At 42.2% G+C, this 13,591-nt stretch overlaps 1 protein-coding gene across 1 annotated transcript in view; it reads right to left on the bottom strand.

The window, feature by feature from the left end:
• Positions 1-3,601: 3,601 nt before the first annotated feature.
• The window catches only part of usp32 (ubiquitin specific peptidase 32), a 57,338-nt gene continuing 47,348 nt past the window's right edge, over positions 3,602-13,591 (bottom strand). The window contains exons 25-34 of the mRNA XM_034700846.1: positions 12,340-12,451; positions 11,993-12,192; positions 11,719-11,903; positions 11,325-11,411; positions 9,854-9,974; positions 9,402-9,593; positions 9,086-9,311; positions 8,338-8,786; positions 8,011-8,103; positions 3,602-7,542 (exon numbers count right to left, since the gene is read on the bottom strand). Coding sequence (XP_034556737.1) covers positions 7,369-7,542; positions 8,011-8,103; positions 8,338-8,786; positions 9,086-9,311; positions 9,402-9,593; positions 9,854-9,974; positions 11,325-11,411; positions 11,719-11,903; positions 11,993-12,192; positions 12,340-12,451 — 1,839 coding nt within the window. The 3' untranslated portion in view covers positions 3,602-7,368. The remainder of the gene's footprint in view (positions 7,543-8,010; positions 8,104-8,337; positions 8,787-9,085; positions 9,312-9,401; positions 9,594-9,853; positions 9,975-11,324; positions 11,412-11,718; positions 11,904-11,992; positions 12,193-12,339; positions 12,452-13,591) is intronic.

Genomic DNA, 13,591 nt, shown 5'->3' with positions numbered 1-13,591 from the left:
AGAAAAGAAAAAGAAAGAGAAAGAAGAGAGAAGAAGAAGAAGAAGAAAGAAAGGGAAAGGGAAAGGAAGAAAAGAAGAAGAAAGAAAAGAAAAAGAAAGAAGAAGAAGGAACTGAAGAAGAAGAAGGAAGAAAAAAGAAGAAGACAGGAAGAGAAGAAGAAGACAGAAGAAGAAGAGGAAGAAAAAAGAAACAAAAGAAGAAGAAGAAAGGAAGAAGACGAAAGAAGAAGAAGAAGAAGAAGAAGAAGAAGAAGAAGAGAAGAGAACGAAGAAGAAGAAGACGAAGAAGAAGAAGAAGAAGAAGAAGAAGAAGAAGAAGAAGAAGAAGAAGAAGAAGAAGAAGAAGAATAAGAAGAAGAAAAAGAAGAAGAACAGGAAGAAGAACAAGAAGACGAACAAGAAGCTGATATCACATAAATCTTCCTTACCTGAGTTTCAGGAGCGCCCCACTTTGACAGAAACCATCCTCCTCCTCGGCCTGAAGCTCGTCTCTGACTCTGCTCTGTGTGTATTCACAGAACAGACATGGAGGTACTCAGAATATCGAGCAGTGTGTGGTGTGAACGTCGAGCTCGTGTGTGTGTGTGTGTGTGTGTGTGTGTGTGTGTGTCTATTGTCACCTTTAGAAGCTGTGTTCGTGCGTCGACCACAACACTCAGAGGAAATGAACAGTAGCAGCAGGCGGTCTGAGCTGCAAACACACTTTTATATGAGGCTCAGTAACAGGCTTTTATTTTACACTGTCTGATGGAGTCAAAACACCTGGAGTCACTTTAATATTACAACTATTAAGAATGATTCATGTGTTATAATAATAACCCCTAACAGATCTACTCTTTTAGTGTTACATATATATTACTGGGTTATTATTCCTGGAGCTTTGGGTTAAGGAAATTGTGTCTGTTTGTTTTGGGATTATTTATTTATTTTATTTCATTTCATTTTATTTAATTTATACATTTTTATTTTTTATTATTTTTGTTTTTTGTTTTTTGTTTTTTTTCTATCATATTGAAATTATTCATTACTTGAAAGTTTGTAAAAACTAATACATTTCAAATCATAGTTAAATTAAAACATTTTAACATTATATACAGGGGGTCAATTTTAACAATTTAGGCAAGAGGTTTTTTTAATTTTAAGGAAACAAAAATAAGTAAAAAGGTAAATAAATCTGTTAATGAAAAAAACCCCAAAAACAATTATACTAATCTAAAATAGAAAATAAATAAATGGAGAAGAGAAGAAGAAAAACTAGTTTATATTTAAAATAAATAAATAAATAGGTTAATAATTTAAAAATAAATAAATAAACAAAAAGGTTCATTTAAAATAAGAATAAAGAAATAGATAAATAGGAAAGGTAAAAGCAACAAACAAACAGACAAATAAAAAGGAATGAACATCACATGTAATAAACTACAAATACACCCAGAACAACAGAACATGTTCTCCCCTGGATTCAGATCCTGTGCCACAGAAAGACGGATCAAAGTCTGCAGCCAGCTTCATTCAGGTTTTAAGTTTTCTTTTAACCGTGAGGAATCATCTCTGCTGTTTCCTTCTGACCTGAATACATTCAGGTTAAAGTGCATGTGGAACCTTCAATCACAGGAAACACAGGGGAGGAGGATCAAGAGGGTGGAAAAATAAAGCAGTGATGAAGTTTTCAGGACTTTGAGAGAATCTAAGTTCTTTGTTTTTAATTTAACTCCATCTTCAAACTTATCACTGAAAGGCAAAAAGATAATTCAAAGGGATGAAATCCACGACATGTCTCCTGTGGTCTGTGTGTGTGAGCTCAGGTCTCCTCTGATGTCGGTGAAGATGTATTAAAGTTGGTCCTCGGGCTGCGTGGGACAGAGACATGAGTGCATGAGCTGCAGGGTTTGTTTCGGGGAAGTTTGAGCAGAGACCCTGATTGTGGTTTCCTCTTTCCTCTGCAGACCTTCTGCAGAGACAGTCACTGCACGGAGGAGGGACGAGGACTCCAGCTGTGCAGGAAGATCCGGGAGTTTATCAACCTTTCTTTATTTTCATGGTGTGAAGGAGTCTTTGGTTTAACAAGGTTAGAAATGACTCCAGCAGGTGTTCTCAGCTGGGACCAACAACAGGCTGAAACATCATCAAGATGCTCCTGATCAAAGTGTGTTAACCTAAACTTCAGCTCTGACAGGTTCACACTTCTACAGTCCTGATCCAACAGAGACTAAACTTTTTATTCACCTCTACAAATCTTTCTTCATTTCTTAATTTAATAAGCAACCACTCTTTAAGAAACTCTAAATCACAGGTATGGAGGCGTCAGTTCACCTGCTACAATCAACAAAAGAAGAAACTTAACTTTCATGATGAAAATGATTGAAATAAATATTTTTTATTGTATTTCAAAATCTTAAAAAATAAGAGAAAAAAGTCAAATATAAGAAAGTTTGTATGAGGTATTAAAAAAGTTAAAAGTGAGGATAAAAGGTCAAAATTATGAGATACTGTTGCATAATATTTAATGTAAATATTTTAGATATTTTTAGCTCATAATTTCCTTTTTTTTTTGCATAATTATGATTTACTATCCTGCAAACTTTGTAAACTTGTAGTTTCAATCTTGTTATCTCATTATTATGACTTAAGACTTGATGAGAGAGAGAGAGAGAGAAAGATAGAGAGAGAGAGAGAGTCATCTGTAAAAGATAAATGAAAATATTATTATTATTATTGTTGTTGTTATTAGTATTACTGTTGTGATTATTATTTTTGTTGTTGTTATTAGTATTATTATTGTTATTTTTATTATCATTATTATTTTTATTATTCATATATTTTCTTTCTTCTATACAGCTCTGTTAGTTTAACATTGAATCTTATTATTCTGTAATTGTTTGTAATTTTGTGTTTTATTTCTTTTTAAGCTTTAGCAATGATTACGTATGTTTTCCATGCTAATAAAGCCCTTTGAATTGAATTGAATTGAGAGAGAGAGAGAGAGAGAGAGAGAGAGAGAGAGAGAGAGAGAGAGAGAGAGAGAGAGAGAGAGAGTAACAACAAAACTAGGACACTTAATCTTATACTTATGACTTACTGTTCTGTAAAATCAGCTTTTAATCTCATTATTTCAAATTTGTATTTCATATTTGAGACTTTCTTTCTTATAAAATCTGCTTTTTAAATTATATTTTCAATTTTTACTTATTTTTTTTATGACTTTCTTGTAATTCTGACTTTTTCACTCAAATAAGACTTTACCTTGTTATTATGACCGTCTCATAATATTGACTTTATGTCACAATCAGAACTTACCACCCCTTAATTACAACTTCTCTCTAAATGTTGTCTTCATTTAATAACCTTGACACACTTCCTTGTCGTGTCATCTTTCATAATTTACAGGAAGGACTTATTTCTGTGTTTAATAATCTCAGTTTTGATTTCACTTCTTTTATAACGTTGACTGACAGAAGCTTCGTTTGGTGAAGTTTGTTTGCAGCTGCATGTTTTGTATTGTTGTGTGTTACAAATCTGAACTATTTAAAGCCTCATAATGTGAGAGTAAAGAACGTGTGAGAGTGAAAGTGTTGAAATGAAACCACGTGTCAGTCCGGCGTCGTCGTTTCCTCTGCAGTATTTAATTTGTTGCTTGAGTATTTTGTTACAGATCAACGGTTTCACTCCATATACAACTACGAGGACAGTATTTTGTACAGTTCATATTCAAATACATCGTTTTCATTGGCTTATTTACAAAACACATTTTGTATGTACATGTTTTCATGTTTTCATGTCAGTGCGATGTCGCTCTCGTTCAACAAACACGTTACAAAAACAGTTCTTTAAATTAACAGCTCCGCTTCAGATCCCACAGAGATGGACTTAAATAAAAAGTGGCTACAGACACTGACAGACAGCTCAGTAGTAGATTGCACCGCCTGCCGACACTTGAAATATTCTCCTGTGGGCGGGGACAAAGAGGGCGGGGCTTCCATAAAGGGGAGGGGCTTAACGTACAGTCTTTGTGGTTCATATGCTCGGTTCAATTTCAGCGTCTAAGCTCAGTTCTTTTGAAGTTGTGCTGAAATCAACCCTGACTCTGAGTTGTGTTTTTGCTAATACAGTTCCAGCTACAGGTATGTTAGCTTAGCATCACACAGGCAGCCGTTTGAGGGATCATTCACAGCCAAAACAAGACAATTTGACAGCTATTGCACCTTTAAAATGAAGCAAACATTACAAAGAGACGTTTTTTTTTCCCTTTGAGCCATGTGGTGACGTTTGAAACTCGGACTGGGAGGAGAAAGGAGGAGAGCTGAGCAAGCAGACATAAATAGCACTCATCTGTACATTTCCATTTGTTCAACAAATGTGAAGGAAAATAAAGTTTCATTCAGTGACGTTTCTCTCCAATACATCCACGACGACGACAACGATGCTCTCTCCTCATAAATACAGCAGCTAAAAAAGGGCGAACACAGAGAGAGAGAGAGAGAGAGAGAGAGAGAGAGAGAAAGAGAGAGAGAGAGGGGGACCAAACGGAGCGGGACACTGGACCAACCGTCTGCTGCTTTCTCTGTTCACAGTGATTAGACTGAGCCCAAGGAGCTCCACACACACACTGCTACACACCAGACTGGACTCCACGCAGCAGAGACGTGAGGGGGGTCGATTCACACGAACTTAGAGAAGCCGGGGGAGCTGGACTCAGAAAAACAAAGGATGATCTACATGTTGGGGGGTCCAGAGACGTAGTGAAGCTTATAGACTCACTGCTGCAGCTCTCAAGGAGAACAAACCACCTGATGTCACCTGGTGTTTGTAGTTTTTTTTGTGGGGACAGAAGTTTATAAAAGTCTGGATTTCTTTTAGATTTCAGATTTGTAGCTCGTACAATAGATGCATCAACATGTTTGTTTAGGAGTGTGCACCTCTTACAGTAAGCAGGATATCAAGTATGATACGATCAGCTCTGCAGGTCATACAAGGCTTTTACATTTAGTGTGGATGAAAGCTTTCAGGTGCACACTTCTAAACAAACTCATCCTCAGAGGTTCAGGGTCTGTTCGATGCTACTACCTTAAGGACTTTGTCTTTTTTTTGCTTTTCCTTTAAAATGAAGTGTTTTAACGGATATTAAGAAGTAGGAACTCTCCAGACCTAGGCTGTCATTTTCTTGCAAAATTCTGCAGAAGTAGCGTTTAAAAAAGCGACTTAAAACCTCCTTAAATGTGCGTTTGTGTTGACTTTGAGGCGACGTCCAGGAAGCTGTGTTTTCATTTTAGAAGAGGATTTATCTCTGTTCACACTGACACGCCTAGAACACAACTACAAGACCGTGAACGGGAATGAAGCTGCAATAAGCTGCAGTTCCTCGAGTGTCCACAAGCTGGCGGCAAAAGCAAAGGCATCCAGAATAAAATGTTAATTTTACAGCAAATCTAAAGACGTTCTGCAGCACATTCATTTATTCTAACACCCTGTACGAGGATGACTTTGTTTTTTAACGGTGCATTGGTTAAGATATTAACCTGTATTATTAAGATAAAGAGTTATCTGTTAGTTTGTATAAGTTGAGTTGACTGACAGATGAGTGTGTTGTAGCTTTAGACACTTGAGTCAACAGAAGGTAGAACGGTTTGTCTCAGGGGTTTGATAGAAGTCTTTAAGACTCGTCACATCGGATAACTGGCTTCATATATGATTGTTATTATAACAGGTGAGTTTTGAGACTATGACCACATGAGACAAGAACTCTGAACCTCAAAGAAGAATAGTGGTGTGTGTGTGTCTGCAGAGATTCTTCCGTCTTTCAAATGTTCTTATTTTAGACGCCTTAAAGCTCCAGTCTTTGTGCGTCGGTTTGAAGCTCCCTGAAAACGTTCAGAGACCAGGAAGCATCACCGCCTCTCTCCTCTGCACCTTGATGAGACTCCTCAGGGACTTCAAAAGATGCTGGCATGTGATTCAAAACTGTTTGCGATGCGTCCAGACTTATGGAGAGCTTCAGGTGTGATGGAGAGCAGAGCAGAGACACACGGCATGCAATCTGCTCTCTCTTTTGCTTTATAATGACAGTAGATTTGTTGTGTTTTCATGAGCTTTGATGCATTTTGATACTTCAGGACATAAAAAGAACGTGGTATTGAAAATGATCAAAGTATCTTAAATTTGGATGCCTTTACGCGCCACTGTGTTCAATTACCAGACCGCATTTTAATGAAACCAGGTCAGCAGTGTAGCAGAATCTCTGCGTTAAAAGGGGACAGGTTTTAGTCTGGACTATGGTTGAGAGCTGCAGCAGGAGAAACATGGGCACAGTCAAACCAAGCTGGACCGCCCTCTGTGAACTCTGAGACCTCAGAGTCTGGAACCTGAAGTTTCTCCTGACGCCTGAAGAAACAGAAAATCAATCACAATAAAAGAATCAACAACAACAACAACAACAAACTCTGCAGAGCAAGATACACATACTGAAGAACTCTCTCATAGCGTCTCTCGTTTGAAATCATGGCACCTGTCCTCAGTGAAACCCAGACCCACGCTGAAGCGCTCTGAGTTTCAGGGGCATTATGGGTAAGATTGCACTAATAGCACTGATATTTGGCAGCTGTGTGGTTAAACTCTCTTCAGCTCCACACGAGGACGAGAGAGTGAAGCAAAATGAAATGTGTACCATGACTCCTGGGAAGCATTACCGGATATTAATACTGTCAGAGACGTTTGGGGGGTTGGCCGACACTGCGTGAAGCGATGAGGTAGCGTATGAATTAAGGGACACGATCGCTAATAAAACCTTTGGAGGAGCCGTTTTTTAAAATGTCAACAAAGAATCCGACAGACAGAATTTAGCGTCACGCTGCACGGCGCCATCAAATCGGACTGTTGGCGTCTGAATCTGAATCCTTGAATTTACACCTGGAGTCCGTCCTGCACTCTTCTTCTTCTTCTTCTGGCTCGGGTCACATGATAACTTCAGGTGTAAGCGTTGTTTTCAGCCTCACATCACAGGTGATAGATGCAGAGTTAGATTTCATGACTTGGCCACGCTGGCATACATTCAGAGATGTGTTAGTATGCGAGTAAACGTTACATACGTGAGTTATGGTGAGGGAGGAGGAGGAAGAGGAGGAGGAGGAGGAGAGGGAGGAGGAAGGGGTTTGTTTTGTCAGGCTCAGCAAAGTGCACCAGTTTAGTGCTTTCGCCGGGGCTTCATTGTCGTCTTGGCAAACGTTTGCACTAATCCATGTTTGGGATCAAGAGAAGAAAGTGCTGCGACGCGTCCCCGGACTCAGAGAGCACAGCCGGACTTTAGCAGTTTGTGATCAGATGGATCTGAGTCAGTCTGTCCCGCTCACAGCAGCAGGAGGTTCAGGAAGACGATCACTGGAGGACGCAGTACTTCTTGTAGTCCGACTCGAAGTCTTCGTCCATGCTACTGGTGTCGGCCATCTTCTTGCCGTCGATCTTTGGCAGGAACTGGGAGTACTCGACGCCCTGCTGCTCGTAGAAGAGGATGTAGGCCGAGTCGGTGTCGATCTCCTCGTTGTGAAGCTCCTGCAGGAAGAAACAGAAGTTATTTACTCTCCAGGAGACTAAAGGACTCCTTGTGGTTTTATTCTCACCGTAACATGTAATGAACAGTATCTATGGGCGTTCTTAGACCGGAGGAACTTTACCCCTGAACTACGTGAGTTTCGACCGGTGGACACAGGGTCTAAATTTAGCTCAGGGGTAGATAATCTCCCCGCTGAAAAGCCCCTGCTAGGGGGGGTAGTACTTTTCAAAGGTCCCGGGGCTTTCGGGAGGCAGGGCCTGCAATGCTGAACGTGTCTGATTGGTAGATTAACCGCAGTGTTTTTATTCCGCCCTCCGTCCACAATAACATCACACACATCTGTGATTCTCTTGATTTCTCTTTCTTTCATTAGTTTTGATTTGTTCTATCTTTTTCGTATGTGTGTGTACTTTTCAAAAGAAGAAAGAGCTCTTGGATGAAATGCACCTTTTGTCTCAGAGTCTCACCTTACAGCTGCTGTCGTTGTAACAGTACCATTTCTCGTTGGGGTTTTTGGCATACGTCACATAGTGGCCTCCTCCCATGATTCCTGAATGGCACTGATGAGAGGAAGAGGAAGAAGTGATGAGCAGGAGGAACAGGAAGGATCAGTCGTTTTAACACGGGTCAGATAAGTTTGTGAAATTGCCTGCAGGGACTAAACGTGCTGTTATAAGATGACTTTGATGAGAAGTCAAGCCGTCCTGAGACTCATTGCTGAGTCTGGTCTGTATCTAAAATCTAAGGTTACGTTCAAACAAACAGTGAATAAAGCGAGGGCGGTCTGCTCTTACTGATATTGCATAGAGGTTGTAGATGGCGTCCAGACACATGTTGTCTCTGTGCTGAATCAGAGCGTTGTCCGGGTCCACGCTGCTCTCTGTGCTGCAGTCTGAGCTCAGCCCGTTGCTCTCCCCGTTGACCAGAACCACGTCGCAGTGGCTGCTGGACGCCTCCGTGCTGCTCAGCGACTCTAACGTGATCCCGTCTCCTGACTCGGTGTGGCTCAACGCCGTCCCCCCGCCCTCTGTGTCCGCCTGCGACGCTCCGTCACGTGACTCGCCCTCTGGGTTAGCGGCTCCGTCCAGGCTCTCCTTGCTGTTGGAGAGGCGGTGCCTGCTGCCCAGCTGAGGGAGGCGGAGCCGGCCTGGTTTGCGGCCTCCGGAGCCGGTCTTTGGGCTGCAAGAGGGGCTGCTGGTCTGGCTCAGAGAAGGCGCTGACTTTCTGCTCGAGGCGGGAGAGGCTGCAAGGAAACCACAGACTTATATTCACATCCTGTGCAGCTGGGTCAGAGGATGCATCTCTCTCTTACACTTTGGTCTGCTCAGTCTCTCATGTTGTCATCCTCTCACCATCAAACAAGAAGAGATTTAAAAAGTGTCAGCATGTGTCTCTTTAATCCAACATAAGTCCTGTGTCCTCCTGAAACCTGTTAAAGCTCCTGAGAGGAGTTATCAGCTGTTAGGAAACAGACTAAGAGATTTAGCAACGCCTCTAATAGACCCTCAGTCAGGAGATCCTGCAGAAACCAACACATCGTACCTTTGTTGAGGTTGCAGAAGCCGGCGGGAGCAGAGATGGAGGACAGGTTGTCCTCTCTGACCCTCAGCAGGTCCTCGCTCTCGCTGCGGGAGTGCAGGCAGTGCTGCTCAAGGTCTCTGGGAGCCAGGAAGGCGCTGGGGTCAAAGTTCTCCCTCGGGAACTTCACGATCTTCTGGGACTTGATCCAGCGACCGTTCACGAACTGAAAGCGCTTCAGGTGGACGATCTGAAAAGCAGAGACATGAATTGAGTACTCAAAGTCTCCAGTACACGTAAACACAAAAAGAATCAGTGGGAGGAATGAGTCCACACGGACCAGGATGGGGGGCAGCCTCCAGAGGTCCAGCTTCTTGGTGGCGAGCCGGTGCGTCTTGCACTTGGAGCAGTAGTAGAGCTCGTCCTCGCCCAGCTCCTCCTCGCTGGTGAAGGCCTTCAGGCAGCTGTCCAGGCTGATGGGCTCGGCCTGCGCCCGACGGGACTGCTCCACACTGCAGTGCTCTTCCACGATCTGCAGGGAGACAGACGGAGGGGAGGATGAGTTCACTGAGACTTTAATCTTAATGATGAAGAACGGAGACTGAGGTCAGGAGATTTTGTTTGATGGCACAGTTTTCAGGTTTCTGTATGTCTCTGTGGCTGAACTGACTGATGGAGCAGCTCACTACTGACCTCGTGTGGTCAAAATCTGAACTGCATCAGTTTGTGTTTTGCAGAATTATATATACAGAATAAAAGCTTGTGTCTGGTGTGTGAGGTGTGTGTACTCACCCTCTCCTGGGAGGTCTGGTAGCGGAGGTGCAGGGCGGTGGGGTCCCAGTCCACAGCGATGTAGGCGTTTCCTACAGATGCTCTGTCCTCACAACACTCGATGGTACAACCTCGACAGAACCTGGAAACACACACACACACACACGACTTCATCACATCTGGGAGACTCTACTCACGACTATCACTTCCAGGCGTTTAAAGCTGCATGAGGATGCTTCAAAACCTTAATTAGCACAAAGATGATGGAAGAAGAAGAGCGGGAAAGTCTTTGATTTATATGTTCCTGTTCTGAAATTACAACTTAACAAACAACACTGATCCACACTGCAATAACTCAAAATCTTACCAAGTGAAATTGTCTCATTTTTAGTCTAAATGTCTTCTCCCACTGGATTTAAGATAAATTTACTTAACAAGGAACATTTGAGCAAGATAGAGGGACTTATCTTAAATATCTTGTTAAGTCAAACAATCTTGAAATAATCTTGTTTTGAGTTGTAATTTAGAAGAAAGAAGGTTTATTTTACATTTCAGACATTTTTCAAGCTGAGATCTTATTTGTAGAAGACGGATAATCTTGATTTAAGACAAACCCTTTACTTAATTTAAGTAAATGACTTTTATTGGAGAATCAGAAAACAGCTCCACATTGATAAAAGAAAGAAAGAAAGAAAGAGAAGTTGTTGTTTTTGTGGGTTTCAGTTTTCAGGCACTGTTTCTTCTAAATCAGATAAAAAATATCCATCCTCAAACTACATGCACACAATGAAACACTTCTTTAGAGCATAGCTGGCTTATCCTAAAAAACAACATGACTGAATATTAGTATATCCAGCTCACTATGAGAAGACATTATATCTCAAAATGAGACAATTAAACTTTGTCAACTTATTTTAAGTACAATATGGTCTTAAACCTAGAGAAGTGCCGCTATAATACAACTGAAATGAAGGTGAATATATCTCAAATGAAGAAGTTGACATGAAATGTATTAGTGCAGAAATCTTTTTTTGAGTGTAAAAATACTAATTGTTATTATTCCTGTCTTATTCTGAGACACTAAGCTTTAAAACACTGGTAAAATATTGATTAAAATAAGTTTTCCCTGTTAATTTTAAGATCATGGTTTTCTAAATATTCCTTCTTATTTTAAGAAATCTTACCAAGCACATTTAACTTGTTCTATTGGCAGATTCAGCTTGCTTATTTCAAGGTAAAAGTACCTTAAGATAAGTTTTTTTCCTTGTTTTTGGAGGGGCATTTTTTTCCAGTGCATGCAAGCGGGAAACATGCAGTCCGTAGACTCTTGAAGGCACTGGTGTGTCATGTAAAGTCAGACTTTTATGCAGCAAAATCACGGCTTTGTTTTGGTTTGCAGGTATAAGAGCACAGCTTCTCTGCAGCATGTTGCGTTAGCTTGGTCAGTAAAACTAACAGACAGATCCAGGTGTTGAGTGTGAATCAGTCTTACCTGTACCAGGGACACCAGGCACATGAGTTGCCATCTTTCCCTACGACCCTTAAGGTGAAGGGGTACTGGTAGCCCATGCTGTCATCACTGCGGGATCACAGAGGGAGAAACATGAGCAAGGTCAGCGGGATGACCATCATTTAACTTTGTTGTTGTTGTTATTGTCGAGTGTTATCAAACAGTGTCAGCGTGGTATTTCTGGCGTTTGGCGTAAATAAACTAAACAAAGAAGTATTAATGGATCCGGCTTTGGATCTCTGATAGAGATCAGCCCTCATTCCGGATAGTCCGGATCAGCCGAGGCCAATCCTAATGATCTTTACTTCATTACGTTACACCATGACCCCACTTTATCCTTCACCGCCTCTCTCTCCCTCTCTCTCTGAAAGCGTACCAGTCCTGGGCGTGGTTGCTGGCTTCCTGTGGGGGTAGTGGGCTGGCCAGGCGGGACACTTGGATCCAGACGGCGTCGTACAGATCCTTCTTACTGGTGTGGACGGTGCAGGGGACGATGAGCGGCATCCCGAAGAGACTGGGCCGGTTCTTCTGAGACGACAGGAAGTACAGCTCCGTGCGCATCTACAGGATGACACAAATGTGAAAGTTAAAACGACGGCTGACAGCGGGCGCTACTGTTTTCATGATTTATAAACTGCTTCAGTGTTCACCATCTTTCTGTGCATGGCGATGATGTAGCCGATGAAGGGGCTCTCCTGCACAGGTGTGATGTGTCCGTTGGCGAGCCCGTTGGCGAGCGGTGTCTCGGGGCTGCAGGGGACGACCGTGCTGGGTCCTCCGTTGGGGATGAGGACGGGCTTGCTTACCAGAATCCCGTTAGCAGCTGAACCGTTAGCGATCGGGGTGATATCTGAAGAGAAAGGAACAAGGAAGATGACGATAATGAAAATAATCTGTACTTGATCCTTACATCACTTTTATAAAATCAAGATGGCATTTTAAAGATGAAACTGATCTTGTTAGTTTAGGACACAAAGACAAAGTGTTGCAGACTCACCTGTAAGTGTCGGGGAGCTCAGTGATGTTGGCGAACCGGGGACAGGGATCTCAAACGCACACAGGAAGCCGTTAACGGACAGACGGACCTTCTGGTTGTCCTGAGGGAAGTTCTGAAAATGAAAGATTAAGACATCAGAGGGGCGCTGGTGGCCTAGCGGTCTAAGGCTACAGTCCTCGTCGCAGGGGTTGCCGGTTCGATTCCCGGCCGGTCAACCAATTCCTGCATGTCGTCCCCCACTCTCTACTCCCCACATTTCCTGTCTCTCTTCAGCTGTCCTCTCAAATAAAGGCAAAAGGCCAAAAAATATAACTTTAAAAAAAAGACATCAGAGAAACTGGGCTTAGAGAGGTAACACCACAATAAAGCTCCTGGGAGGAGTAAAGTTGATTCTGACACTTTGATGAGTAGCCCAGGCCTTTATTCGGGACAGGCGTCAACAGGTGACAGCCTTTATTTCCATCTTTAAAGCCAGCACAAGCAGTAACCCCCCCCCCTCGTCATTCACTGGTGCATAAACTTATTCGGCTCTCATCCTGATCAACTCATAGGAAACTTTAACTCTGATCTATGCTATATCTATGATCGTTAACCCTCCTCTTCCTGCCACCCCTCCACAGTCGTCTTTTCACCGTCTTTCTTGGAGGCAAGTTGAAGTTTGGTGCTTTGATGATCAGTAAATGTAATGTGTGGCATTTAAAAATCAGGCGCTTCGTTGCACGGACTGACAGAAAAACAGTAAATGTAAGGAGGCTTCTAATTGAGACAGGCCTTAACTTGTACAGCCACACCCGGCTACTAAAAGAGACCCTGCCTTTAATTGGGGCAAGGCTTCTATTAGACAAGAACAACAAAGAGATATAAGATACCATTTTGTCCACAGGGGGTGCCAAAAACAAAACAGAGTTAACACACACCACTTATCCACTAGCTCAAAGAGAAAAAGAGACACCACAGTTTAAAGCTCCTGTGAGGAACTTCTGGTTAGTGTTGATTCTGGCGCCCCCCTGTGGACAGAGCGGTACCTCTTATCTTCTTGTTTGTACTTTTTAAAGAATTTTGGGACAAAGAAATCTAATCCTCCTTTCTTTTAAGAGTCAAATTCACAAACTCAAATTTTGAATATTTGCTATGAAAGGACGTAAACACTGAGCTGAAACCGACTTCATACAGCACCTACCCCCCACAGTGGTTTCAAACATTGAAAATAACTGAATAGAAATGATCAATCTTCTCCCTGATGCTCACTTCT

This window comes from Notolabrus celidotus, chromosome 14 (genome assembly GCF_009762535.1).
Source record: "Notolabrus celidotus isolate fNotCel1 chromosome 14, fNotCel1.pri, whole genome shotgun sequence".
Classification (NCBI taxonomy): Eukaryota; Metazoa; Chordata; class Actinopteri; order Labriformes; family Labridae; genus Notolabrus; species Notolabrus celidotus.
Note: the sequence above shows the minus strand (reverse complement) of the source record. Positions and strands in the feature narration are given on the sequence as shown.